We start from the raw sequence: 27693 nt of genomic DNA, 5'->3' as shown, positions 1-27693 counted from the left end.
AACTTGGCAGCTGAATAAGAAAAATGAAGCAGAATGCAGCTTTAGAGCCATCCATCTCATCAGTGTAGTATAAATAATTCACATTCCTATTTTAACATGAATATATTTATTTGGTTTTGGTTTTGGGTAAAGACTTGAAAGTACTGTACAATAATCTAGTCCTTTTGGGTCCTTCATTTGTATCTGAAAAGGTGTGTAATTTCATTGGTGAACATTATAGTTTAAATATAGGGGTTTTTTTTTGAGACATATTCTCACGCTGTTTCCCAGGCTGGAGTACAATGGTGCAATCTCAGCTCACTGCAACTTCCAGCTTCCGGCTTGAGTGATTCTCCTCACTCAGCCTCCCAAGTAGCTGGGATTACAGGCATGCATCACCAGGCCTGGTTATTTTTTGTATTTTTAGTAGACAGGGGGTTTCACCATGTTGGCCAGGCGGGTCTTGACTCCTGACCTCAAGTGATCCACCCACCTCAGCCTCCCAAAGTGCTAGGATTGCAGACATAAGCCACTACACCCAGCCAAATACAGATCTTTAAAATAAAAAAGCTTACAAAAAATCTTATTTAATCCTACTTTATTTTGCATACTTATAAAGCTTAAAAGTGTTTGAAACACACAAAATATGAATGCAGGCTGGGCACAGTGGCTCACACCTGTAATCCCAGCACTTTAGAAGGCCAGGCGGATTGCGTGAGGTCGGGAGTTCAAGTCCATCTTGGCCAACATGGTGACACCCCATCTCTACTAAAAATACAAAAATTAGCCAGGCGTGGTGGTGTGTGCCTGTAATCCCAGCTACTCGGGTGGCTAAGGCACGAGAATCGCTTGATCCCACGAGGCAGGGGTTACAGTGAGCCAAGGTCGTGTCACTGCACTCCAGCCTGGGTGACAGAGCGAGACTGTGTGTCAAAAAAAAAAAAAAGAGTGCAGAATTATAAAGAATAATAAGTTGCATCAAGAAGAAATGAAGGAAGGGAGGGAGAAAGGAAAGGAAGGAAGGAAAAAGGAAGAGAGAGATAAGGAAAAAGGAAGAGAGTTAAAGAAAAAAAGAAAAGAAATTGCAATAGTGATGTACAGGGACCTTGAATTGAAGAGTCCAATGATCTACCATGATAAATCCAATGCCAGTTGAAAATCAAAACAGGACCCTCAAGGCTGTTTTCAGAGGACACTGTCTTCTCAGGAATCTAGGAGTTCGCAGGATAAGCCAATAAATTTACTTCAGGCTTCTCCAGGTACTTCCTCCTCCTGTGGCCCCTGGAAACTGTTTTATAGTCCTTGTCCCACAGGATAGGGAAAAGTGGCAAACTCACTCTCCTGGCTCTTAAAGCTACTTCCAATCCATTATTTCTCCATGATCATATGAGAAGTCTTTGGTGGTCATGCCACCACCTGCCACACACTCTGCCCCTCCTTCTGGCTGCTCTCTATGCTGTCCACTTGAATGCATTTTCTGCCTTCAACAGGAAATTTGGAGTATCCATCATGGAAACAGAAAAATACCAGAGTTTACGAAGCCATGAAAGCACTGTGCACCTAATGCCCTTTTGGTGTTGCTGATTAAGCAATCAGTGCTCATGAAAGACTTATTCAATTTACTTTTCTCTTATCAGAGTTAAGTTTTAAAGATCTATTATTGGTAGGTGAGATAGTAAATAAATTCTTTTAAAGTCAATGTCGTATTTTTATAAAATGGGTGAACTCCTGTTTCAGCTCCAAGTGAATTATATGCCATTCATACCATGAGAAACAATTTCTGAAAACAAGCAAGGATAGATGATCACATGAGGTATTTAGCAATATTAGTAAAGACATTATTTCAAAGTCTAACTCTGCCACTTAGTAACTGTGACTTCCAACAATCCATTGGATTTATCACAGGGTTGTAGTAAGGATTAAATTATATAAAGTATATTGAGCACTTGACACAAAATGTGACACCTAATAAAAGAACAAAGAGTGAATATTATAACATATGCAATTTTATTAACAGTATGCATTAGCCTCCGGTGATTCAGCCCATAGGAATATTTCAGATCATTGAAGCTTTTGCTCATTTGTGAGTTCTTTTTCTGAACTGTATCATGCCATTCCCTTTCTTTTTAAAAACGTTTAATTTTTTTTAGAGATGGAGTCTCACTATGTTGCCCAGGCTGGTCTTGAACTTTTGGGCTCAAGCAGTTCTCCTGCCTAGCCGTCCCAAAGTGCTGGGGTTACAGGCATGAGCCACTGTGCCCAGTCATTCTCTTTCTTAAACAGAGTATGCCAAATATAATTTAATCTTTTTGTGATCCTGCAGAGTCATGATGATGAAATTCCGTTATTGTACTAAGCTGTAATGAGGTGTTTCCCTCAGTGTTTCCTGAAGTGGATTGGCCTGTCTCACTGCACCAGCTGACCAGAATACTGGGCTCCCAGAGTCTATTTATATTGTCCTCTGCAGCTTCCAGAACACATTTATATCTAGGATTTCTATCCCTTGTTCAGTCAGGATGGGTTAAGTTACACTGTGATGACAAACAACCCCCAAATTTCAGTAACTTAAAGCAACAAAGTGTTACTGTTTGCTTTCGCCACATGCCCTTTGAGGGTTGTTACAGGCTCTGCTTCTTGTCCTTCTTCCAGGACCCAGAAAAATCTAGTGACATTGCTTGTCACTAGACCAGACAGGAAAAGACACAGCAAGTCATCCATTAATTCTTAAGACTTCTATCAAGAAGTGGCAGAGGTCATCTCCACTGACACTGAGCAATTTGGGGCATATGGCTACATCTTACTTTATGAGGACAACACAGGAAAGTGTTGTCCTACCAAGTGTCTAGAAGGAGAACAGAATATTTTTCAGAATTTTAATGACTACCATACCTCCCAACTGCTGATTCTTCAGAGAGTTCCTCCCCGACCTCCTTATTTATCTAAAATAGCCCCTGTTATTTTCTTTTCCCCCACTATCCTTCTTTATTTTACTTCAGAACACATACATATTATTTCATTCTCTATTTTTGGTGAGTCTCTGTCACCATAGAATGCAAATTCCCTGAAGACAGAAACTTTGCCTTTTTTATTCACTAGTATACCTAGCACCAAGTACATTCTCAAACATTTTTTGAAGAAGGAATACATAGTAATTCTGTTTCTATAGATGGTGAAATCAAACGCATTTACTAAGCTGAAAGAATCACAGCTGATGGCTTCACTGTCAGTTGTTGTGACATGGGAAAATTCCCTTATTCCCCTCGCAGAGTGTACCATAGGGCTGTGGCTCACTTCTTCGGTGCCCCACTGCTCAGACCTCTAGGGGGAGCATGCAGAAGGTCAGGTTGTAGGGCTCTGACTCCACAGCAGGGTCTATGGGTCAATGTTTACAGCTCCTCAAGCCCCAGTGGGCGTGTGCTACAGGGTGCTCTTTTAGTTTAGCTGTCCATAGGTGGCTTGTGTTTGCTCAATTAGACTCCCTGCCTTATCACAAGGACAGAGGGCTTCCAAAGGACTTTCTGTATCCCAGGAGTCTTGCCTTGGTATACTTGAAGAATTGGATCACATGTGGGTTTGGAGAATGAGTGCAAGGTTTTATTGAGTGGAAGTAGCTCTCAGCAGATGGGAGAGCCAGAAGGGAGATGGTTTTTCCCTGGAGCCGGGCAGCTCTGTGGCCCGGGCTTACCTCCCACCACCCCGGCCAAACTCTGCGTTGTTCCACTGGTCGATGGCCTGCCGGCATGCTGGTGCCCATCAGTGTGCTCTCATGTTGGCATGCTCCTCTCAACAGCCTCCACTTTATGTGTTCTTCCATTGATGTGTTCCTCTCGACGTCAGCCATTTGTGTGCCTGCCTGCTAGGGTCTCGGGGGTTTTTATAGGCACAGGATGGAGGCATGCTTTTATAATGTTTTGGAAGACTTTGTCTTTTCTTTAACGAGAACACGAAAAAGAGACTTCAAAATATTCAAGATATTTCAGGTAAAAACTGAAGCATGTAGAAGGTAGAAGGTAGAAAAGCCAAGTCTTGAATATCTTATTCAAGATATTTCAGGTAAAAACTGAAGAATGTAGAAGGTAGAAAAGCCAACTCTTAGGAGTAAAGTATCAGCCAAGAACAGGCGTGAGAAACATTCAGAAAAGGGAAAACAAGCAACTGCAATAACAACTCCATTTATTTATTTATGTATTTAGGGATGGAGTCACACTCTGACACCCAGGCTGGAGTGCAGTGGCACCTTGGCTCACTGTAACCTCTGCCTCCCAGATTCAAGAGATTTTAGTGCCTCAGCCACCCAAATAGCTGGGACTACTGGCACATGCCATGATGCCTGGCTAATTTTTGTATTTTTAGTAGAGACAGGGTTTCACCATGTTGGCCAGGCTGGTCTCGAATTCCTGACCTCAAGTGATCCACCCCCCACTCAGCCTCCCAAAGTGCTGGGATTACAGGCGTGAGCCACCATGCCTGGCCAATAACAACTCTATTTTAAAAGGCAGGAATCCACTAGCTCTCAATGGAGGGAAAAAAGTCACTGAATTTTGTCAATTTACAGGGTTTTGAACAAAGGCTTTAAGTCTGTACCATTTCTTTTTCTCCCATCATCAGTTGATACGTACCCATATATAAGATTGCATACAAAATATTGATTACTTTTTTCTGCAAAATCTTTTTAGGATTATGGTGTCACACCTGAATACATATGTAAGCGAAACGAGGAAATAAAGAAAGCCCAAGAAGACTATGATCATTATATCCAGGAAAACCTTAAGAAAGCGGCTATGAAAAGGCTCTCCGATGAAGAAAGGGAGGCAGTTCTGCAGGTGTGTGTTCTGCCATTTACATTCATCTGTAACTCTTTGGATCATCTCTGAAAGAAAGGTGTACCATCACTTTGATGATTAAAGTCAGCACTTGGATTTTGAAATCAGAACAATCTCTTTGGGTTACAGTTAAAAACCACATAGAGCAAAGCTGACTCTGGAGAGAGCAAAAAGTTGTAATATAGGGATTATTTAATAATATTTTATTTCCAATTTGGTGAACTGTTTTTTTCCTGAACTAGTGTTGTAAGGAAGCCTACCTTCCTCTACAATGAACATGCATGAAATGAAGCAAATAAAGCATTTTTATTTTCATTTTTATGCCCCTGAGTTTGTGAAAAATAATATTCATAAATTAGATATTTTTCACTAGATGGAGCTCTAGAATAATTGAAACTGTCCTTAAAACAACTTTTTTTTCTTTCCTATAAGCCAAATGTCCAAAATTTTAAATAAACAGGTGTTAGGTTTCACGTATGTTTTTCTTGTTTTTAATTACATAGACTTAAATATATATTTATACTGGGATTTTTTAATGCAGGACTTTTATCTGAAGCATTTAAAATATTAGGGGGTGTAAGGGTTTCTACTTCATCATTTGTATGAGTGTTTAATTAAGCACCTCTTTGTACTTTTTATAGTCATACTTTCTCTTATAGAGGCAGAAATAATACTTAATTCTTTGTTTTTTTTTCATTTTGAAAGCATCCCACGAAGCCATTTCTAGTTTATTATTAATCTCTGTTGAAAAATGGATTCATATGCTGTTACAAATTCTGAACATTTTATCAATGTCATCATAATCATCAATAAACATTTCTTAAATGCTAAACCCTGAGGATATTTTAAAAGGCATAAGATTTTTTAAAATATTTGCTATGGAGTATTGTGCAATTTAATTAGTGAGAGGTACTATGGATCTATGTACATGTATAGATGTGAATATGTGTATGTGTGCAGCTCTTAAGTTTCATAAGGTTCCAAGGCACTAGTCACCCCTGGAGGATTACAGATCGTTAGCTGGGCCTGAAAATGTAGAGTGACGGCATGTCCCGGACAGTAGGAGTGGCTCAAAGGCAAGGACGGTGTCTCTTTGCTGACAGCAGCATCCCCAGTGCCTAGCACAGTGCCCAGTGAAAACGCAGATGTTCAGAAATGGTCTGCTGCAAAGGAGGAAGGCAGACAGGCAGGAAGGAAGGCTGGCAGACATGGAAGTGAGAATTGGCATGTCATTTTCAGGGAGAGTTCTGGTCTGTGGCCCATTCTGTCTCTCTCATTTGGATTTTCCCATTTTCAGAAAGTACGTGCCTTTGTGAAAGCCAGGTTTTTACACCTAAATAATGCTGAAAAATAAGAATATGACGAAGAACTTAGAAGTGACAGGTCCTTCCCTTCTGTGTCTTTTTGGCTGTAGGAGATAAGCAGCCCTCAGCTTCCTATTACGGTCGCTACAGAGTTACCCTTTGATGTGACAATGGCAAATCATCCACTGGACGCCTTATGAGCCGGGCAGCAGAGCTGCCATAGTAACAAAGCCACTGGCTGGCCTCCTGACGAGCCCTGAGCCACACTTCCTTCCCTAGGCCAGAGTTGCACGTGGTTCGATGACAATCTGGTTGTATGCCCCTGAGTAAGCCACATTCTGCTCATTCTTCATAAAATAACAGTCTCATTATACCTGGACAGGATCATCTGGTCTAGTGATTCCAAACTTCTCATTTTTAAAATGAAGAATATATATATATATATATATGCTGTGTCACTCTACATTTTCAGGCCAGCTAAAGATCTATAATCCTCCAGTGGTGACTAGTGCATTGGAACCTTATGAAACTGAGGAGCTGCACACATACACACATTCATATCTCTACATGTACATAGATCCGTAGTTCCTCTCACCAATTAAATTGCAAAATTCTCTATTTATACATATTTTATATATAAATAAATTATATATAACATGTACAATATAAAAAATAAATTTTACTTTTATATATAAATATATATACATATATAAATATATATATACATATATACATATATAAATATATATATACATATATAAATATATATATACATATATATAAATATATATATATATACATATATATATAAAAATTTTTTTTTGAGATGAAGTCTTGCTCTGTCGCCCAGGCTGAAGTGCAGTGGCATGACCTTGGCTCATTGTAACCTCCACCTCTCAAGTTCAAATGATTCTCATGCCTCAGCCTCCCGAGTAGCTGGAACTACAGGCATGTACCACCACACCCACCTAAATTTTTTGTATTTTTTAGTAAAGATGGGGTTTCGCTGTGTTGCCCAGGCTGGTCTTAAACTCCTGGCCTCAGGTGATCCACCCGCCTTGGCTTCCCAAAGTTCTGGGATTACAGGCGTGAGCCAATCTGCCCAGCTGTTAATACAAATACATTAAGTGGGCCCCTTTGTTCATTCATTTATTTATTGAATATCTAGTGTGTTCCAGCCAGAGGGATACTGTAGAGAGCAAAATAAACACAGTCCTCAGTGTCAGTGAACTTAGAGTTTGATTTTCATTTGTCTTTGGTCACAAAACTATCAAGTGCATCAGTAGGGACTAAAACTCATTTACCAATTGCCAGGCTGGTGTTTCCCCGACTACAGAACACATACTTGCAGAGGAGGTAACAAAGGGAGGCTGCATCGGTCAGGGCTCCGGCAGGAAATCGAAGGCACACTCAGCTAGGACTTGGAAGAGAATTTATGTTTGTTTATTTTATTTATTTATTTGAGACAGTCTTGCTCTGTTGCCTAGGCTGGAGTGTAGTGGCACAATCACGGCTCACTGCTAGCTGGGATACCACCATGCCTGGCTGATTTTTTTTTAATTTCATTTTTTTATTTTTAGAGAGGGAGTCTGACTATGTTGCCCAGGCTGGTCTCAAATTCCTGGCCTCGAGCAATCCTCCTCCCTCAGCCTCCCAAAGGGTTGGGATTACAGGCATGAGCAGTGGCCACTGAAGAGAATTTATGAAGGAATTATTGACAGAAGTGAAGTAGGGTTAAGGGAACCAACAAGAAGCACTGAGGCACCCCAGGAGCAGGGACAGTAGGAATTTACCACCACCTAGGCTTGAAGGGCAGCAGGCACAAGAAGCAGTGTTGTCAGAATCCATTGAGAGCTGGAGCTGGGCTGAGCGTCACCGTCACAGATGAATGCAGCTAGAACCCGTGTCCAGACTGTCCTAGGAGAGGAGGAGAAATGCCCCAACCTCACTCTCCACCCTCCAGGGCCTTCTGTGGCTGAACTCGGGCCAGAGGGGGAAAGAGCTGGGAGCACCCCACAAGGTGGAGAATGTTTGGGGGTGGGCAAGGCTGCAAAAGGAGCATGAAACTGAAAACTTCTTATTAGAAGATCACTTCTCCCTATCTGAATTTTTTCCAAAATGAACGATATTATTTCAGCTTTAAAATAGAAGAGAGGAAAATTAAGAATTAAAAATAAGGGAAAATCACTAATCCTGCAACACATGAAATATCTTTTTAGATAAAATAATGAAAAAACCTCTTAAAGTCAGCAAGTAGCCTATTTCAATAAAATATGAAAGATTAGCTACATTTTGTTTCCATCCCTGGCTGTTGACTTTGATCCAAACGTTATTGTACACACTGGAAGATAAAAGCAAACTATCCTTTAAAAGAAAATACAGAGAAAAACTAGCTGCTGTGACTGCAAGTAATATGGAAACATCACCCAACTAGCTATGAAAAACCTTTGATATCCACAAGTGTACAAATACATAGACTTCCTCTCTGCGATAGCCACTCCTGTGGAGCACTGTGGGAACCTCTTTCACATTTCATAATGAAAGGCTGTGGAGAAATAGAATTCTTTTGAGAGCTTCTTTTTGGAATACATCGCATACACTGTCAAGAACTGTGTAGCCTCCTCTTTTTAAAATTTAACCTGGATACTTTTCCTTCTATCCTTTCCCTTTCCCAGTTCTTAGCTCACTCAAGAAGGTCTCATAATTTGTTGCCCTTTTCCCCAACCAACCTCTTCTATACAGTGTGCCCTGACCTGTCATCATCCCTTTTATCTAAGCATGGAAATAAATCAGTGAAATTGTATTGTTCCTGAAAGTTTCTACAAGGTTAAATTTGTGCCGCAAGAGCTTACAATGAAGGCATAATTATATGAGACACTTGTAATCCTCTTTAACACCTAAATGTATGGCCATAGTTTTCAAAGACCATGTTTTCAAGGCAGTATTTTAAGTTTTGGGGTTTTGGTTTTGTTTTTGTTTTCAGGCAGCGTCTGTGCTCTGTTGTTCAGGGTGGAGTGCAGTGGCGCAATCATCGCTCACTGCAGCTTCAACCTCCTGAGCTCAGGTGATCTTCCCACCTCAGCCTCTCAGGTAGCTGGGACTACAGGCCCATGCTACCACACCTGGCTATTTTTTGTATTTTTTGTAGAGACAGGGTTTTGCCATGTTGCCCACACTGGTCTCGAACTCCTGGGCTCAAGCAATTCACCTGTCAATTGCTAAATAAAATAATCTATGTGCCCATAATGAATAATTAAAAAGTGTTGACTTATAAAATTTCATTGAATTAATTTAATTACTAGTTTAAGACCATTTTGTCTGTGGAGCCCATAGGGCACTGTGATAAAAAATGGTAATTATACAGAAACAGAAATAAATTTTATTGCTCCTAAGAGATCCCTAATTTTGAATTTGTTGATTTCTGAGAATAGAAAATGTTAGCTACATTATTGAATTAGCATGTGTGTTACATTTAATGGCCTTTCAATCATTTATAGAATACATTAATGGGAACTGTAGATCCCTTGACTATATGGAGGGCAATTGGTTCTTTCTAATATATTGAAAGGACACTTAGAAGATCATCTTTTGTACAAGTGAATTTTGGCAATTTTACAATCCCATTTGTTAGATATAAGAAAATATAGCCATGCACATCAGAATTAGGTCTTTTATGTGATTTGTCTGTTGAAGAATGAGGATAAAAAAGAAAATTTTACAAAACAATTTCCTGTTCAAAAATGTTTTTGACTTGGGGATATCATTCTAAATTGTTTTTTACCCATGCATTTGCTGTGAGCTTTAGCTTCACAGTACTCATAACTCTGCATGTACATTTTTGATGGTAAAAACAAGTACAGTAACAACAAAAACAGAGCAAACAAATACTCCCAGTGGGAACTGAGCACACAGTCAAGGATGGGATTTGGCCTCTGTACAGTATTTTTGGTTACTGTGGCCAAGTACTTGATAAATACATTTCATTTTAGAAGTTACTTTTGTCAGTTTCTTTTACTTATTGACATTTTTCATTACCAATTAGCTTTTCCAGTTTCCTTTACTTTTGCAGTTTGCTTTGGTATTTACAAGTTTCTTGACCATTTGCAGGGGCTGAAAAAGAACTGGGAAGAGGTGCATAAAGAATTCCAGTCCCTCTCGGTCTGTATAGATTCCATACCAAAGAAGATCCGCAAGCAGAGGCTGGAAGAAGAAATGAAACAACTAGAACATGACATTGGCATAATTGAAAAGCACAAGATTATTTATATTGCCAATAAGTAAGAATGGATCTTTAAAGTATAACAATTTCAATGTAGGGGAAAAAAACATGGAAAATGTAAAAAACTCCAAGTTTTTCAAAAAGGAAAACACTATGAAGAGAATAAAAATAGTCTTAATCAGAATGCTTAGGCAATATGCAAAGAATAATTGAGTTATTCACTTACACAAGAAGAAATTTTGTTTTTACTAGTGTCACGTTTTCCACATATAAACTATTAAATTTGAGAATATGTGTTCCAGTTCCACAATGTAATTCATTATTATTATGTACTTGTTTCACATAAACATTAATTTCTAGGTCCTGAAAAATAAAGTCAGCACTCAGAACTTCACTTTTTTTTTTTTTTCTGCAGTGCATGATACCAACAGCACAACTTTGAAAACTGTTAAGTATTTTGAACTGGAAATAGTAACACGTGCCTTCTTGCTACTCTAAAGTGTCTCCGACACGTTGTTTCTGAGCTCCACAAATGCAAAAGATGTATTTTCCTGTGGCCCATGACATTTGCAGTTATTCCCAGTGAGAAATATTTTCAGTATTCATAACACTGTATATGATGAAAGGCTTCTATTTGGAGGAAGAAGAATTAAGAAGACAACTTACAAAATCAAGATGACAACTTGTAAAGGCATCATTGAGGATGATTAAGGAGAATAGCCTCCTTTCTAGCATACCAACTTCGATACTCTTATTTTATTCCACAACTCACTATGCATATCTTATTTAAATGTTTTTTTTCCTTTTGGTCCTTTCTACTTATCTATTTTGTGAATTCTAAAGTTACATTGGTAAGATTACATAATCTATTAAGCAATAAGTTTATGTTAGTAGAGCTGTTTTCAACCCAAAAATAAGAAAAATAGCTCTAAATATCTAAGAGGAAAAGGTTATTTCATGAAATTTTAAATTAGAAAAATTTGGTAAAATATATGCAACTATAAAATATCAGAGAAATAACAATTTCTACTGCTTACACTGGTTTTTATCCTCTGGAAAACATAAAAAACAAAATTTGGGAGTCTTTCAAGCTTTTTTCACAAACATAGAATTTGGAAGCCTTATAGAAAAGCTTATTTTGGTTACTTAAAGAAAAGTAGTTTATATACAATTATTTTTTGAAAATTCACTTGAAACTTGTCCATATGAGTATCTTTATTCCTTTATTAACTTAGGGCAGATATAAAATAAAGGATAATATATGATAAATTCTCACTTATCAAGAATGGTTGGTTGCTATTTAGGGTAGGCTAACAGCTGTGACAGTATGCTCCAAAATGTATAATTACATAAACACATATTCAATTCTTGCTAACATAGCAGTACTTTGCTGTGAGCAGGTCAGCAGGAACCCTTTTCTGCAGTCACTCAGGTACCCAGACTTACAGAGTGGGTAGGATGCATCTGATCCAGAGTTAGGGAGAGGCACGTACAGGCCAGGCCTAGAAATGATGCATGTCATTCCCGTTTGCATTGCTAAGTAAGCAACTTAAGTTGCTTTAACAAACTAACTACAAATATCAGTTGCCTGATAAAGATACATTTTTCATGTACATCACTGTGCAATGTGACTAAGGGTAGGGGTGTAAGTCTGTTCCATGCAGTCACTCAGGGACCCAGTCTCCTTTTGTCTGGTGACTCTGTTGATCCAGGCAGCCTTTCTCTGCCAATTCAGGATGACATGTTTGGGTAAGTATTTTATTTGTGAAATGATTGCTATACATACTCATTTTTAAATAATTCAAAATCAGTAGCAATGCAAAAATATTCTGATTACTTTGGCCTTATGGATATTATGCTTTGAAGTCATGAGTGGGAGTTGCCTTAAGTGTTAAAATGAAAACTTTGTGGTTTTAACAGATAATTCTTTTGCTTTCTGTAAATTTCTACTAAAGAATCTAGACTTTTCTCTATGGTCTACAGTGTTGTCCTAGATGGACATTGTTGCCTTTCTTTCACAGAGCCTTCAGAGGGAAACATTCCCATCCATTGTTCCTGGAAGGGTGATCCCTACCATGGGATCCCAACCTTGGATAGAGCCAGTTCAACCTCCCCCAATCCATACACATACATACCTAGGTCATCCTATCACCCAAAAGAGGGACAAACACCTGACTTGGACAGCTGGCCAGTGACTGATCAGATTCTCTCTCTCTTGAGAGCATGAATTAAGAGACATGGAGACTGCAGTCACTTGGGAGTAGACACCTGAAACTAAAAAGTCAAACTTCATTATGCAGCTAGTTTGACTTGGTTTCTCTTCCTGTTCAAAGGAAGAATGGGTAGAATAAAGATTTGATGTGGTCTGGGGCCTTGTCTATGATCTTTTTAGCTTGATTTCTTGAAATGCTGCTTCTTCCCTACCCACTGTAACTGGCATTCCCATAGTACTGAGGTACTAGAGACCTCCAAGATCTGCACACATGGTTCCCTCCACCCAGAAAACTGCCCTTTTCTTTCTCTTATCCTACATAGCTGCCTGGCAAATCCCTAGTCTTCATCAGCTCACATCACATTTCCATGACAATCCCCTTTGATTCCTCAGAATCTGGCCTTCCTTTATAGCACTGGTCATATTGTATTGTGCATATCTGGTTATTTGCCTGTTTTCCATGAAATTGCAAGCTTGTGGGGGAGAAGACACTGTATACCTTTTCATCTGCATTCCTTAGAATCTGCGTAACAGCTGGTATAGAGAAGGTACTCAAAAAATCCTTAATGAATAAAGTAATGGGTCGTACCCAAACATGTATTTTAATGATCTCTTGACATTATTATCATGACATATGTCAGACTTGGAGGATAGAGAATTTGACTGCTAAACCAGTTGATTCCATACCAATCAGTTAATACAAAATCAAGGTAGGAGGAGGCAATTTCACGTGGTGCTTAAGATCTCAGGTACTAAAGTCAGGTAGCCTCCAGCTTGCATTCCAGCTCAGCTGCTTACTAAGTATGCTGCATAACCTTTCTAAGCCATGTTTTCCTTTTCTGTAAATGGGGTTGCTAACCCATTCCATGATCTGTAGAGTTATGAGAATGAATGGAACAATATGTGTGTAACAGCATAGTTCCTGGCATGTAGAAAGACAACTTAATACTATGACTTATTATTAAGAACTCTCAATTCCGTAGTCCTTTTGTCCAGTTGGTGCTAGGCCCATTAACACACCATCAATAGAATTTACCACACCCATAAAGTCTGGTTGTAGGAGAGGACTTGTTTGAACCACTTAGAAGTTCTAGCCTGAGATTAGCCTAGCCTGGTTAAGCTCTTCAGTGGCACACATAGATGATAACTATATTTGGTAACTTTTATCTCTAGTAACTGGCACAAATTTGGCAATACTTCCTAAGTTACTCAGCACAGGCATTCAAAAAAGAAAGATAAGCTTAAATCAGTAATGATGCCAGAGAGTCACTGAGGAGAAAGGTCTGCAAGGTTGTGTCCAACAAAGCCTCATGGGTGATATTTATTAGTGAATTAATGTGGCCCAGGACATGACCTGATGGCCCATGCTTCACTGTTCTCAGGAACTCAGAGTCAGATGCACATGAATTAAGGTCTATGTGAGCCTGAGTTATTGCCTGGACATCGATTTTTAAATTAAGAAATACCTCTCAGCTAAATAAATCCCCATAATCAGTGCATTCTGTCCCAGTTGTCAAACTATGTGGGAAGATAAATCATAATCAAAAGGTACTTTGGGCCAGGTGCGGTGGCTCACGCCTGCAATCCCAGACTTTGGGAGGCTGAGGTGGGTGGATCACTTGAGGTCAGGAGTTCGACACCAGCCCGGCCAACATGGTGAAACTCTGTTTCTACTAAAAATACAAAACTTAGCCAGGCATGGTGGCACGCACCTGTAGTCCCAGCTACTCAGGAGGCTGAGGCAGGAGAATTGCTTGAACTTGGGAGGCAAATGTTGTAGTGAACCAAGATGGCACCACTGCACTCCAGCCTGGGTGACAGAGGGAGACTCTATCTTGAACAAACAAACAAAAAACACCCAACAGGTACTTTGGCTAAAACAGAGTCAAGAGAAAAAAAATTTATTTTATAAAAAGCCTGTCAGCTGACATAGCTCTCTCGTTGTCATTCAACACATATTGACTGTCTGCCATGTGCCAAGAACTGTTCTAGTTGCTGGGCATATAATAGTGAACAAAATAGCTATGTTGGGAAGACAGAAATAATCACACAAATATAATGCATTTATAATTAGAAATTGAAATTAGTGTTTTGGAAGAAAAAAACAGGATGCTATACAAGAGCATACCAAGGGAATCCTAAATCAGATTTTGTAGGATCTGACATTTTAAATGAGACTGAAGAATTAGTGGAAGTTGGGAAAAGTTGAGAAGAAAAGGGTTGCAGATGGGAAAGAACTCCAAGCAGAGAGAGAAGAATGTGTGAAGGATCTGGGGCAGGAAACACTTGACGGATAGGCAAGGCAGCCATGGGGCTGGGGTGAACTTAGAAAAGGGGAGAACGGTGCAAGATGAAGATGAGGAGGAAAGCAGGCACCACTGATGCATTTTAAGCAGAGAGGTGGCACGAGGCAATCAGTATTTGGAAATTATCATTCGCTACGTGTACTGAAGTGGAAGATCAGATGAGCATGGGAAGACTAGTTAGTGGACTAGTTGGTAAAGAAGATAGTGGCACAGATCAAGGTTGTAGCAGTGCAGATAAAGAGCAGCTGTTGGCTTCAAGAAGTATTTAAGAGATAAAACTATAACTTGGTGATGGATTCAACGGGGGAAGAGGGAGGTTTCAGAATTTACAACCAAATTCTGATTTGAGCAGCCAGGCAGTGGGGCGGCAGGGGGCGGGGCCGCCATTTTCTGAACTGGGGAAACCTAGGGGAGGAGCAGTTTAAGAGAAGATATGGTGAAGAGATCAAGAATATGATTTTAAACATGTTAGGCTTATGACAATTGTGGCATCTAGTTGGAAATTTAGATCAAGAGATGGAAAGATGATTAAAAGAGTGACAGATTTGGATCAAAAGAGATGTGGGGTAGACCTGTATGTTTGGAGAGTCATCAGCCTGAATGAGATCACCTTGGGACAAAGTGAGAAGGCAATGAATGAGCTCTCAGCAACTATCATTTAGAGGTAAGGTGGGAGAGAAGGAGTCAGTAAATGAAAGGCCAAAACAATGAAAGTTTAGTGTCCAGAGAGGTCAAAAGAAAACCAGGAAGCCAAGAAAATTCGAGAAAGGAGCACCTTTTCCCTAAAGTAGATCCTTGACAATGGGAATGACATTCTCAACACCCTGGCCAAGACTTTCTCCTAGCTCTGAGTAGGACACAGGTCAACATCTACATTGGCACCCTGGCCTCTGTTTCATTATTTGTAGTCCAAACTCTTCCATTGAATCCTTTTCTCTCTCTAGATATGTTAATGCCATTAATACCAGCCACAACATTAGCATTGGAACCATGCCTATTAACACAGTTCACAGTAATATAGTATGAATACCAAATTGAAGGAAACTTTTCAAAAGGTCAAGGAAATTTTTTGGCAGTTAAGGAGGCCAATGCTGGTGAACATCATAAGTAATTCTCAAGAGAACAATCTAATTTCGCTCCTTTCCAAGTTCTTAGTAAACCTCAGGTGATTTATTCATAAACACTGATTACTCCAAGTAAGTAAGAGACAAACACAGATCACGGGGAAGAAAAGAGCAAGACAATTTTTCTGGAGGGTTAGTTTCTTTCTGCTGAAATGTGCTATGGTTTAAAAAAAATCAGCAGGTCTGACTGACAGCAAGTTATGTAACTGTTGGAAAATCACTTAGTGAGCCTTAGCCTTATTTTCCTTATCTGTAATACAAAGAAACAGAACCAGATTTTGTCCAACCCTCCTTCTAGTCCTAATGGTGTATAACTATAAAACTCTAAGACTATTTCAAGTAACTGCAAACAAGAGTTTGGTCTCCAAACTGATCAGAATGCAGGAAAGCTCTGGCGGATACAGAACCAATGATTTGCACCAACACATATCAACCCAAGAACATCATTTGACAAACTAGAAAGAATGTTAAGTAAAACAAAAATTGTCACTAATTTTTCAAACTTTTCAGATGAAAACTTCCTTAACAACAGTCCTTGGAGGTTTTCAACCACAGAGTGTTCCTCTTCTAAGGACTTTAAATACATGGTCTCTCTAGGAAGCCAGTGCTATTATTTATAAAAAGAGAGAGAGAGAGAAGGAGAAGAAAAGAAGAAGATGGAGAAAGAGAGGGAGAGAGAGAGGAGAGAGAGAGAGAGAGGACAGGAGAGAGGAGAGAGGGAGAGGGATGGGAGAAGAAAAGTAAAAAAAAGGAATGACATGTGTTCTTTTATCTAGAATGAGAGTTTCCAATGATAGAAGAACATTCTATGCTCTTAGGACAATGTCTGAGGCCACCAACAACAAAAAAAAACTATGTGTTCATAATTTTAAAAATTGTTGAGTGAAGCCAAAGGTAACAGCATTTTTTTTTCTTTCTACATAATATGCTTGATGAAAAGGAATTGAAGTTAGCAACAGAGTAAGTGAATACCAATTATAACTGCAAACTGAAAGATAGTGTTTCACAGGACTGGTGTAAAAAGGCCATGCACATACTAATTTTTAAAACTGCACACGCAGATATGGCCTGTAGATGTAGATTTTTTATTCTAAAGGAGGTGCCTATATAGGAAACAAGAATAGGTGGTAGTATATTTTTTGTTAAAACTGCCTTACCTTAGGCACTCAAGTCAGTGATGTCTGTGAAGCAAGAACATAAACTTATCTAAATGATATTGCTGATGTGAAAAACATGTGTGGAATTCTTTTGGAATAAAAAATATCCATCCCATTCCTGAACTTCTGCTACCAAGTTCTCCTTTCCTGAGATAACTAATGTTATCAATTTTTAATGTAACTTTTCTATAAATATTGTATAAAAACAAATGCATATATATACACACATACATAATAATTACATACGCATATATATATTCCTCTCACTTTTTAAAATTTAAATGAGAACATGCAATAACATTTGCCTTTTTCAGTAATGCTGTAAAGCTCATTTTTTATTAATACATATTCTTCATTCCTTTTTGTAGATACATAGTGTTGAATTGTGTAGGCGTATATAATAAATTTCACCAGTACCCTATTGATGGACATCTAAGTTGTTTTCATATTTCCTATTAAAAGCAATGTTGCAGTGAATGAGACTGAAAATTGCACTTGTTGATTGTATTAGGAACTATTTTTTACTTTGCTGTTTTTGCCTGTGTGTGATTAGGTAATGTATATACATGACCCAAAAGGTATAATTTACCCAAGGGTAAGTAGGAAGAAGACATCTTTCTTATGTCCCTTTCACATAAGCAACCACTATGACCAGCTTCTTATTGTTCTAAATTTATACATTCTATGCATATAAGTATCCATAGTATGAAAATAATTATACATATATCTATAGAAGAATTACACCTATTTGACAGATACTTGGTTTTCTTCTGTCACAGCCTACAGAGATCAGAAGACTCTTGTCATAAAAGGCATCATGTATGAGTGTAAGCCTTTATGTTAGGAATAGCTTTTTTATTATTTCATTCTTTATCAACCACACACCATCAATATTGTGGATCTCATTAAGAAAGCAATGCTTTCATTGATTTTTAATGCCTATGTTTTTATTCCGGATGGAAGAGGGGCTATGGATATGGGACACTCCCTGCCCTGTCCTTGGCCACACTGTATTGAATTTTCCAATTTGGATTCATTGGTAAATTCATTGGTTTAATCTGGATAAATGCTTTAAAAGAAATTCCCTGGCTTTTTTGCAGAATTATTAAGATGACAGGCAGCTGCCACCCACTTAGTAAGATGATGTTCAGTACTAACTAGTAAGAATGCTTTATAGCTGGGCGCGGTGGCTCATGCCTGTAATCCCAGCACTTTGGGAGGCTGAGGCAGGTGGATCACCTGAGATCAGGAGTTCGAGACCAGCCTGGCCAACATGGCAAAAACCCTGTCTCTACTAAAAACACACAAAAAATTAGCTGGGCGTGGTGGCAGACACCTGTAATCCCAGCTACTTGGTAGGCTGAGGCAGGAGAATCACTTGAACCCAGGATGCAGAGGTTGCAGTGAGCCAAGACCACGCCATTGTACTCTAGCCTGGACAACAAGAATGAAACTCAGTCTCAAAAAAAAAAAAAGAAAGAAAAAAAGAATGCTTTATAGGTATAGATGATATAAACAGTGAGATAGACGAGTTAGACTGCAAATTTTAACATTGCAACCATCTGAATTCTGCTTTCATTATCCCAGTGATGGGGTCTGCATTGGGTCGGCTGCTTCCTGTGTTTTGTGTTTTTCTCTTTCTTGGTTGTATTTTTCCAGTGCTGAGAGTCTACTTGTTTATTAACTCTCGATTGCAGGTTGCATGCAGAGAGACCCTCCCTTCACACACAATAAAATCTCCACTATACACTTACATCTCTCCATGCAAACTGTACGCTTCTCGCCTGAGTCCTTCTCTTCCATATGATCTTGCTGAAAGTACTTAGGAGCAGTCGTTTTAACCCACCACAATATTCTGAGTTTTTCCAATCAGTCTCCCAGGAAAGGGTAGAAAGGCATGTGGCTTCCCTTCTCTGACAGTGCATGTGACAATTTTACCAAATGTTTTGCCATGGAATAACAAGGTCAACAGCTTTACAGCCTGCCTAACAATCTTTCCCATCACTTAGACGTCACTTTATTCAATAACTATCATGAAGAATCAAATTATGACCCTTTCTAAGATGTGGAAATTCTATCAAGTCTTATCTTTCATAGGATTTTGTGCCAAACATTTAATGTAGCTATTGTATTACCTAAGTAGACATCTGTATTAGTCCGTTTTTGCACTGCTATAAAGATACTACCCAAGATTGGCTAATTTATAAAGCGAAGAAGTTTAATTGACTCACAGTTCCACATGGCTGGGGAGGCCTCAGGAAACTTACAATCATGGTGGAAAGGAAAGCAGGAACATCTTACATGGTGGCAGGTGAGAGAGCGTGTGTAGGAAACAAAAGGGGAAGAGGCTGTTATAAAACCATGAGATCTCATGAGAACTCACTATCATGAGAACAGGAGAACAGCATGGGGGAAACCACTCCCATGATTTAATCACCTCCCATCAGTCTCTCCCTCAACACCTGGAGATTACAATTCAAGATGAGATTTGGGTGGGGATGCAAAGCCTAACCATATCAACATCATAACCACAGTTTGCTATTGTGTGCTCAGGGCCACTATTCACCACTAGAGTTAATCAAGACAAAGTTAACTGTCCAATTCAAGTTTCTTTCAAGCAAGCAAAACGAAAAACAGAAGGACCCAGCAGCTGTCTACTTTCCTTTCTATCCCCTGACTTTTCTGAGGCCAATACTGAGGACAAATCTTAATCTTGTGCAATTCCCACCCTTGAGCTGTGCTGTTTTGGACTAACATAGGTTTCTTTTATCTTTATTGGCTTTGAGAATGCAGTTCATTTTTTTTTTTTCTGAATAAGCTCGATGGCTCAACTCAGCCAGCAGGCTTAGGCTTTAGGCCCAGAGCACCCTGGAGGCCACATGTGGTTTAATCTGGACAAATGCTTTAAAACAAATTCCCTGGCTTTTTTTCAGAATTATTGAGATGACAGGCAGCTGCCACCCACTTAGTAAGATGACGTCCAGCACTAACTAGCAAGAATGCTTTACAGGTATAGATAGTATAAACAGTGAGATGGATGAGTTAGGCTGCAAATTTTAACATTAGCTTAGAATTTGGATCACCACCTCACTGTACCATTAAATTGCTGTAATTCTTTTGTAATGTACCCAAAATGTTATTAAAGATAGCTTTGGCACACCCTTTATGGAATTAAAATACAGTTGTAAATCCTGAAAGTCTGTTTTTTCTAAGTATATTTTATAACATAAAAATAAAATAATGTGCCAAGATTCTAAATCTTCAAAATTTCTAGTTATTTCAGTATTAACCAAGCAAGTTGATGACAACTGACCATTATACTTTTTATAAAGTGAAAAAAAAGTTTTCAAAAAGCAAAAATATAAGCCAAATGCCTTAATCAGAATAATCCACTTTGTAAAATCTGCATTATTATATTGTCATTTAGTCTTATGTTTCCAGCATTATCTCATAAGATATATTTAAATAGTATCTGGCATTGATTCTTCATAAGACGTCTACTTTCTTTAAGAACTATTGTATTTTCCATGTAAATACAATTAAAGTATAGTGAGTGAATTTTCAGACTGGTATTTTATTATTCCCGACTGATATTTGATTATTACAATCCCCTTAATACACATATTGGGGTTAATTTTCTTAACAATAGATTTTTAAACTATATAGAAATTGTTAGTTTTTTTAAAAAAATCACATCAGAATTCAAGCGTTCTAGACAATTTATTCAAATGTTTAAGAGAAAACAAATTCTAAAATTGTTAAATTCACTAATATTTTTCTGAGGATCTTATGGAGTTTGATTTCTGCCCCATTCTCATCTCATTGAACTTCTGCTCTCCTATAATATGTTCTAATATCATACATACTGTGCTTATTCAATTTTTTTACATGTCTGTATATCATTAAACGTAAAATGTCATGGTAAAAGATTACAGCCTATAATCCTAGCACCTTGGGAGGCCGAGGTGGGTGGATCACCTGAGGTCAGGAGTTTGAGTCCAGCCTGGCGAAAATGGTGAAACTCTGTCTCTACTAAAAATACAAAAATTAGCCGGGCGTGGTGGCGAACGCCTGTAATCCCAGCTATTCGGGAGGCTGAGGCAGGAGAATCACATGAACCCGGTGAGCGGAGGTTGCAGTGAGCTGAGATCACACCACTTCACTCCATCCTGGGTGAAAGAACGAGACTCTGTCTCAAAAGAAAAAAAAGAGTTATCATTATCTTAAATCAAAGGAAAAAAAACTTCTAACGATTAATTGTCATAATGTTTCCTTCTCTCTTAGAATTTTATACTTGCTGAAAGAGCCCTTTTCGACTTGATACAATTTTTTTCATGTATTCTTATAATTTTTTTCATGTATTCTCATAAAAAGATTAAGGATAAGGTACAGTGGTACAGTAGTCTTCCTGTATCTGTGGTTTCAGTTTCTGTAGTTTTAGTTACCTGTGGTCAACATGGTTAGAAAATATTAAATGGAAAATTCCAGAAATAGCAATCCATATGTTTTAAACTGCATGCTGTTTTGAGTAGTGTGATGAAATCTTGCACCGTCCTGCTCCATCCCACCTGGACCTGAATTGTCCCTTTATTCAGCAGATCCACACTGTCTACACTCCCTGCCCATCTAGCAGCACTTAGTGGTCTCACTTAGTTGACCAGGCTGTCAGATCGACTGTTATGGTATCACAATGCTTGGGTTCAACTCTCAGTTCACCCTCATTTTACTTCATAATGTCTCCAAAGTGCAGGAGTAGTGCTGCTGGCAACTCGGATATGCCAAAGCAAAGCCATAAAGTGCTTCCTTTAAGTGAAATGGTGAAAGTTATGGACTTAATAAGGAAAGAAAAAGAAATTGTATGCAGAGGTTGCTAAGATCTGTGCTAAGAATGAATGTTCTATCTGTGAAATTGTGAACAACTTGTTGTTTTAATTGTTCTATTTTATTATTAGTGGCTATTCATCTCTTATGTGCCTAATTTATAAATTAAAGCTTAATTTAGATATGTACAGAAAAAATGTATAGTATATACAGGGTTGAGTACTATCTGCAGTTTCAGGCATTCACTGGGGGTCTTAGAATGTATTCCTCGCTGATAAGGAGGACTGCTGTAATCCTAAAATATCCTTATATTCATAGCTGGACTTATCTTGATCACTTTCTCACTCACAATTGTCAGTGTCCATATTTTACCATATTTTCTGCACTGTCAGGAGTGTTACAACTTTTCACACAAGAGGACTCCAGCATTGTCTCTGGGATTTTGTTCCAAGCTACCAACTCCTCATCTGCATTTTGATATTGGTCTTTCCTCCTAAGACAACCACTTCCTTCAACTAATATCAAATTCTGCCACTCTGCTCAGTTTTGGCATCTTTCTGTATACATAAAAATGTTTCCTTTCCCAGGACAAATAGTAGTGCAATTATTATTATTATTATTTTTTTTTTTTGAGACAGAGTCTTGCTCTGTCACCAGACTGGAGTACAGTGGCAGGGTCTTGGCTCACCACAACCTCCGCCTTCTGGGTTCAAACAATTCTCCTGCTTCAGCCTCCCAAGTAGCTGGGATTACAGGCACCCGCCACCACACCTGGCTAATTTTTGTATTTTTATTAGAGATGGTGTTTCACCATGTTGGCCAGGCTGGTCTCAAACTCCTGACCTCAGGTGATCCACCCGCCTCAGCCTCCCAAAGTGCTGGGATTACAGGTGCGAGCCACCACTCCCGGCCTAGTGTAATCTCTTGTGAAGCTTTTTTTTTTTTTTTTGAGACAGAGTCTTGCTCTGTCACCCAGGCTGGAGTGCAATGGCGCCATCCTGGCTCACTGCAACCTCCGCCTCCTGGGTTTAAGCGATTCTCATGCCTCAGCCTCCTGAGTAGCCAGGATTACAGGCACCTGCTACCACGCCTGGCTAATTTTTTGTATTTTTAGTAGAGACAGGGTTTCACCATGTTGGCCAGGCTGGTCTTGAACTCGTGACCTCAGGTGATCCGCCCACCTAGGCCTCCCAAAGTAATGAGATTACAGGTGTGAGCCACTGCGCCTGGCCAAGACATTTTAAATGTCAGTTAAACCTAACATGCACAGAGCCAACAATAGACAAAACTCAGTTGAAATGACAATAACCAAGTTTGCTCCTCCGTGTATGATGTTGCATACATCACAACTGCCCCCTGGTTGATAGTGACTGTGAAACACCATTGATTTTAGAGATGTTCAAACATGAAAACAGCACATTGTAAGATAAATGGAATATGCTCTTCCACCAAAACATCCCACTGTTTCCTAGATGTTACCTTTTTTAAAATCTGTCTCAAATCCAGCTCATTGTGCAAGCTTTCATAATTAAAACCCCATTTGACACTTGGTATTGCTTACAGAACTCTATGTATCCACTACACAGTGGTATGTCACGTTTGCTCCCTTCTTCACAATAAATGCTTATGAGCCAGGCTATAAGAATCCTTTTTGATATTGCTTGGGAGGGCTTTCCAGATAGGAGCTGGTATGATGCCCTCCTAGGAAGTTAGAGCTGAATTAAAAAGCAATGGGTGACCAGGTACTGTGGTTCACACCTGTAATCACAACACTTTGGGAAGCCTAGATGGAAGGATTGCTTAAGCCCAGGAGTTCAAGACCAGCCTGTGCAACATAATGGCACCCTGTCTCTACAAAAAATAATTTTTAAAAAATTAGCCAAGTGTAATGGCTTGCGCCTGTAGTCCCATCTATTCAGGTGGCTGAGGGGAGAGAATTGCTTGAGCCCAGGGTTTGAGGCTGCAGTGAGCTATGATTGTGCCACTGCACTTTGGCCTTGGTGACAGAGCAAGACCCTGTCTCAAAAAAAAAGCAGTGAGTGTCAAAGTACCCTCTTTGGTGGTTTGTTTAGTAAACATGTAGTTTGGCTGTTAGATGTGCAAACTTTTTTTTTGAGATAGAGCCTCACTCTGTCACCCAGGCTGGAGTGCAGTGGCATGTTCTCAGCTCACTGCAGCCTCTGCCTCCTGGGTTCAAGTGATTCTTCTGCCTCAGCCTCCTGAGTAGCTGAGATTACAGGTGAGTGCCACCATGCCTGGCTAATTTTTGTATTTCTAGTAGAGATGGGGTTTCACCATGTTGGCCAGGCTGGTCTCAAACTCCTGACCTCAGGGGATCCTCCTGCCTAGGCCTCCCAAAGTGCTGGGATTACAGGTATGAGCCATTGTGCCCTGTCCCAAACTATTTTTTTTTCAATTAATAGAGACAGGATCTCAAGCTGTCACCCAGGCTGGAGTGCAGTGGCACAAATATGGTTCACTGCAGCCTTGAACTCCTGGGCTCAAGTGATCCTCCTGCCTCAGCCTCCCAAGTAGCTGGAACTACAGATGTACACTACCACACCTAGCTAATTTTTAATTTTTTTTTTATAGAGACAGGGTCTTGCTATGTTGCCCAGGCTAGTCTCCAACTCCTGGCCTCAAGTGATCCTCCTGCCTCTGCCTCCCAAAGTGCTGAGATTACAGGTGTGAGCCACCACACCCTTCCTGGATATGCAAATATCTTAAAGGAAGGATTCTGTCTACAATTCCTCTCTATCTATCATCTGCCTGTTTAAAAGAGTGTGTAAATATGCATGCAGTCAGTTGGATTTGACTCCCAACCAATGCTTAATTTGTGTAGCTTAGACATTTGTGTGGAAATTTGTGACAGTGATTACCCTTCCATTTAATGGGAAAAAAAAATTGTTCCTATGGTAACTGTTTCAGAACAGTGCATACTTACTACACTTCTAAAATATGCAGCCCATCCTATGGGAGTACAGCTCATCTTGAAAGGATTTTCCCTCCTTCAATAAACATTGATTTTTCCTCCTCTTCATGTGATTTCAGAATAAAATAAAACTTTGTAAGAACTGCTAAAGAAGAGCTTCAGGAAATGAGAACCATGAATGGGGCTGGCCCCTGGCAGCTCTCATGGGGGAGCAAAAACACTGTCCTCAAGTGGTTTCTGGAAACACAAGCTGGTCCCTTCATAGCTGTATTTCTCCCAGACTCTTTTTCCTTTCCATGTATCATCATGTTTGCTGTGTTTGGGATGTTGCTATGCAAAATGATATAAAAGAGTGGGTTTTTTCTAAGGCAATCAAGCTTAGCAGATGCAAGTTCAAGATGATGCAAAAGTTTCGTAGAAAAGTTTTAGACTTCCTTAGGGAATGTCATAGAAATATTCAAGATAAGAGAGGATAAATATCGATGAAGGCCTAAAATGTCGTTCCACATGATAAAATTCATCAGCTACAGGGGCTTTGTAACTATGGACAGCACTTAAGTAGCCATTTTGAAACTGCTCTTATTTGTATTTTTGCAAACAAAGGGCCCCCTCCAACTTTTTTCTTCAAATTCACTGCTCTCTGTGAATTTTTTCCTTTAAAAACTATATCCTACAATCTTATTAAAGCAGAGAAATAAGTACACCAAACAACAGCTTGTAGTATTTGTTAGAAAAGTCAGCATCATGGTCTCCTTTTTCATTTTTTCCATGTTATATGATTTTTTCTTCAGAGCTCACTTATAAAAAGAGACCTATTGATTCTCTAGTTCTGTGATGGACATACAGAAAAAGAGTTATGAAACGTTCATAATATCTTAAGTACGTAACACCCATCCTGAGCAAACATGACTTACAGACTCTAAAACTGTGAGTCTTCACAGCCAAATGAGTAGCATGGGCTTACTTAAGGACTGAAAACATTCATCTTGCTACTTATAAAGTAGTCAAATGTGGCCGGGCGGTGGCTCATTCCTGTAATCCCAGCATTTCGACAGGCTGAGGCGATTGGATCACTAGAGGTCAGGAGTTCCAGACCAGCCTGGCCAACATGGTGAAACCTTGTCTTTACTAAAAATACAAGACTTAGCCGGGCATGGTGGCACATACTTGTAATCCCAGCTACTCTGGAGGCTGAGACAGAAGAATCACTTGAACCCGGGAGGCAGAGGTTGCAGTGAGCAGAGGTCGCACCAGTGCACTCCGGCCTGGGTGACAGAACGAGACTCCGTCTCAAGAAAACAACAACAACAACAAAGAAGTCAAATGCAATAGTTGGGAAAATAGAGACAGAATGAGTGATCACATGTGATTCGACTTCTGTCTCTCCAAAGGTAGCAAGCTCTGTGTACACCAGAGCCTTGAGTAACATACAGAGTACCTAGGTGAAATTACGGGTTTTCGAACAATTGGTCTGCTTTTGTCAACTCACTACAGTGTCTGAAATCCCACCATCAAATCTTTTCCGGCAGTACTGAATTCACTTAACCAAATATGCCAAGGATAGAAAGGCCGCAGCTGAAGGAGTCAGAGGCACACAAAGGAGCAGAAGAGGCAGTGTAGGGGCTGAGAAAAGTCGTGGGTGTGCAGCGATACTGTGCAAGGCAGGTCTAAGTACGGCACCACTGGAAGGATCTTAGACAACAAAGGATGCTTTCTAACACCCAAGGAGGATGTTAGCTCCTGGATGAGCAAGAGGATGTTGGCACCTGTGAAGGAGAGATTGGTTGAAGATTGGTAGATTCCTATTTTTCAAGTCTGCCTTGTTGGCTCAGCAAGACATCGAATTTGTGCCTTCTCAGACTTCACGGGCAGGAGCACCTCAGAATGGCTAGGCTTATGCTTTGTTTTCCTTGTGCATCAGCCCTGGAAAAGGACTGATGTCAGAGACAAAGGAAAAAGGCAACAGAGAGAGAGTTCTTTCCTCTGGGCCTGGGAAAACCTTGCTCCCTATGTTAGAATCAAAAGTAAGAAGGAATGACAGCCCAAGCTCTTACTTGCAGATAGGTTTTCAAAAATCTATCAGGTAATGACATTTCCTACTAATATTTTGCACTCTTTGCAGCATCCCAGTGATGATTTAACTGGTGGCCAGGACTACCAGCAGCCTGTACACACACGCACATCATACACACATATATACACACATATATACACACATATATACACACACATCATACATACACACACATCATACAGAAACATCATACACACATATACACACATATATACAAACATCATACACACATACACACACACATCATACACATACATCATACACACATATCATACACACATATACACACATCACACACACACATATACACATACATCATACACACACATATACACATCATACATATGCACACATCATACACATACATCATACACACATATACACCCACATATACGCATACAATACACACACATCATATACATCATACACACACATCATACACACATCATATACACGCACATATGCACACACACATCGTACACACATACACATACACACATGCACATACCTACATCATATATACACATATCATACACACATATCACACACGTATACATGCATCATACACATATATAGACACATATCATACACACACATATACACACATCATATACATCATACACACACATCATACATACACACATCATATACATGCACATATACACACATACACACATCATACACACATGCACACATATACACACATCATGCATATACATACATCATACATACACACATCATA

The 27693-nt window shown here is 39.4% G+C and overlaps 1 protein-coding gene across 5 annotated transcripts in view; it reads left to right on the top strand.

Moving 5' to 3' along the window:
• The window catches only part of ENKUR (enkurin, TRPC channel interacting protein), an 80289-nt gene extending 67148 nt beyond the window's left edge, over positions 1–13141 (top strand). Inside the window, exons 4-7 of one of the 5 annotated variants that reach the window (XR_008504904.2) lie at positions 4656–4802; positions 10214–10383; positions 10741–10824; positions 12861–13141. Coding sequence is in view for 4 of the 5 variants with exons in the window: in XM_063669679.1 (XP_063525749.1) it covers positions 4656–4802; positions 10214–10383; positions 10741–10747 (324 nt within the window). In the remaining variant the exon portion in view is untranslated. Of the gene's footprint in view, positions 1–4655; positions 4803–10213; positions 10384–10740 lie in introns of all 5 variants that reach the window. The other 4 variants (XM_063669679.1, XM_063669680.1, XM_063669678.1 and 1 more) reach the window with 4 other exon arrangements.
• The last annotated feature ends 14552 nt before the right edge of the window (positions 13142–27693 follow it).

The sequence above is a fragment of the Pongo pygmaeus genome, chromosome 8, assembly GCF_028885625.2.
Source record: "Pongo pygmaeus isolate AG05252 chromosome 8, NHGRI_mPonPyg2-v2.0_pri, whole genome shotgun sequence".
In the NCBI taxonomy this organism is placed as follows: Eukaryota; Metazoa; Chordata; class Mammalia; order Primates; family Hominidae; genus Pongo; species Pongo pygmaeus.
Note: the sequence above shows the minus strand (reverse complement) of the source record. Positions and strands in the feature narration are given on the sequence as shown.